Below are 2,617 nucleotides of genomic sequence, written 5' to 3'. Positions count from 1 at the left end.
TTCATACCCCATGTTCTTGGTCATTTCTGTATTTTTTTTCCATTTTTTTTGCTGTGTGTAAGTACGGATGAATAAAAGATGGGTTAAATTGAATTAATTGAACAAATTCGAAAGAGTTGGATTCAATTAATTTGAAATTTTAGTGTTATATATATATATATATATATATATATATATATCGTAGATGAAATACGTAAAAGAGTAAATTCTAAACTTGAACTTTGGTGAGAAATGCTAGAAGTAAAAAATGCTAGAAGTAAAAGATTTTAGTTTAGTAGGGTAAAAAGAGAATATATGAAATTTAAATTTAGTAGTATTAGATGTAATGAGACAATTGTTAAGATAAAAGATGATGAGTTATTTGTAATTGAGAGTTTAAGTTTTTAGGATTATTTTTGCTATGTCATATGAAATTGAATTGATCAATGATTATCACATGAGTAGAAAATGATAGTTATTGAGATGAGAATGTTAAGATGGATATACGAGCGATGAATAAGATAAAAAATAAAAATATTAGAGAGAAAGTCAAAATTGTACCTATTAAAAAAAATTCTGAAATATATTTTTAAAATAAAATAAGTAAGAACTTAGATGATCAATAAATATTTCAGTTAGATAATGTTAAATTTTGATAAGTGAAAAACTTTGATTAAAAATTATAAAATAAGATACATTTTATTTAAATATAAATAATAATATAATAAGAGATAAAATCTAATATCAATGGATGATATCATCCATCAATTGATATAAAAAGTTTCATTAATTCAATAATGGATCAAATTTATCGATTTTATATGATTCAGTTTATTTATTCGATTTTAATGGTAAAATTTGATGTTTATTAAAAAAAAAGTTTAATTTAATCGATTGTGATTCGTTCGATTTAGATGAATAACAAAGATTTTTTTTAAAAAAATAAAATTATAGATATACCTTTGAAAATTTTAAATTATAAATAGATGTGTCTTAGTAAATTGCCAACACCATGGTCCCACCGGACACGGACCACGAGATCACGCCAATCCGAGAACACCTAACGCCCCCGCTCAACTCAACCATCTTCCTCGTCATTGATTGGTCCACAACGTCGTCCCAGCTACAGTTGTCCGTGCCACTTTCCAATCACAGAACACGAAAAGCTCCTCCGCTTCATATGGGAGCCAAGCTGTCCAACCATTGCAAATCCAACATCTCGTCGCCCGCGCACGGACCCATGTGCGGGATCGAAGAAGGATGTCGACTCGGCCCACCACCTCGACTCGAGGGGCGGAGTGGTCTCCTCCCCTCGACGTCTCGGGGTCCGCCACAACTGGCGTGGTCCCACCTCTGCCACTCCCACTTCGCTGGCCCCGAGTCCCGGTCACCCGGTTCACGATCATCGCAGGTGTCCACTCCCCCCTACAGCTTGTGCGTGCGAGTGAGCGAGCTCTTCACAGCCGTCAGCCGGTAGCTCTTCAGCATCCAATCATTGGCCCATAAATAATAAGCCTTCAAAGACAGGGCAGCAACGCGGCCATTGCCTACCTCCTCCGGCCAAGATGGCGAACCAGCTTCACCCGGCCACCTCCGGTGACCGGTCGTGGTCGGCCGACGCCCACTTGCGCTCCCTCAAACCCCGGAGAAACCTGGACCCATGCTGCGGCGTCGTCGGACTGGCCATCGTAGCCGCCCTCGACAACACCGCCGGAGCCGAGAGCACTCCGCCGCCCTCCACGATCGTGAGCGCAGTTACTTCTTCTCGGACCTCTAATCTGTATTCTGGCGGTACGTCTACTGCGGCAAGTGTCTGCAGTGGTGAATTTCCAACCGAGTCTCCGGCGACAATGATCGGAGGAGCGTTCGAGGGGTTCCAGGTGACTGATTTCCTTAGCCGGTGCAACCTTTGCAAGAAGTGGCTGCATGGAAAAGATATCTACATGTATAGGTAATTAAACTTCAGGCTCAACTCGATCATGCATGTTCTGCAGCATCGGTTTACCGAATTAATGACCGATTAGCAAAGTCGCTGTAAATTGATGATTTTCTGCTAATTAATGACTGTTGATACTTGTGATGCAGAGGAGAGAAGGGGTTTTGCAGCACGGAGTGCAGGTACAAGCAAATGATCATCGACGAGAAACAGGAAATTTATGGGTCGCAAACCATAAAGAAGTTGACGGAGATGCCGAGATCGCCGTTCGCCGCCGGCGAGAACTTCTTTCCGGGCCTTGCCTTGTTGTGTCTGACGGCGTTTGCACTTCATTAAGGAAGACAGACTGCACTTAGTTGATATTTTCATAATTAAATATATTAAAATATTTTAAGAGTATATTAATGTATTTCGTGCTTGTCAATTATTATTCATTGATTAGTATCATAAAAATAATATATATATATATATATATATATATATATATATATATATATATATATATATATATATATATATATATATATAATGGAAATGCCTTAAATAGATATTAACATAAATGAAAGTAGTTGTATTTCCTTGAGTATGGCAAATATGGGCACAATTAACCTTGACCATTTCTATGTGAGTAAAGAGTTTCTCTCTCATAGTTGAATTATACCACGTTATTTTGATAGGTTGAGAATCTAAAATGTATATTTG

At 37.9% G+C, this 2,617-nt stretch overlaps 1 protein-coding gene across 1 annotated transcript; it reads left to right on the top strand.

The window, feature by feature from the left end:
• The first annotated feature begins 1,378 nt into the window (after window positions 1-1,378).
• Window positions 1,379-2,314, top strand: LOC122049435 (protein MARD1-like). The gene is made up of 2 exons (XM_042610817.1): window positions 1,379-1,930; window positions 2,065-2,314. Exons 1-2 carry the CDS (start codon window positions 1,545-1,547, stop codon window positions 2,249-2,251), a joined length of 573 nt encoding a protein of 190 aa, XP_042466751.1. The 5' UTR covers window positions 1,379-1,544; the 3' UTR covers window positions 2,252-2,314.
• The last annotated feature ends 303 nt before the right edge of the window (window positions 2,315-2,617 follow it).

The sequence above is a fragment of the Zingiber officinale genome, chromosome 2B (assembly GCF_018446385.1).
Source record: "Zingiber officinale cultivar Zhangliang chromosome 2B, Zo_v1.1, whole genome shotgun sequence".
Classification (NCBI taxonomy): domain Eukaryota; kingdom Viridiplantae; phylum Streptophyta; class Magnoliopsida; order Zingiberales; family Zingiberaceae; genus Zingiber; species Zingiber officinale.
Note: the sequence above shows the minus strand (reverse complement) of the source record. Positions and strands in the feature narration are given on the sequence as shown.

Coding starts and splice junctions, on each gene's coding strand:
- LOC122049435 (XM_042610817.1), top strand. CDS start 1,545: ATGGCGAACCAGCTTCACCCGGCCACCTCCGGTGACCGGTCGTGGTCG. Junction 1,931..2,064: donor AAAGATATCTACATGTATAG/GTAATTAAACTT, acceptor CTTGTGATGCAG/AGGAGAGAAGGGGTTTTGCA.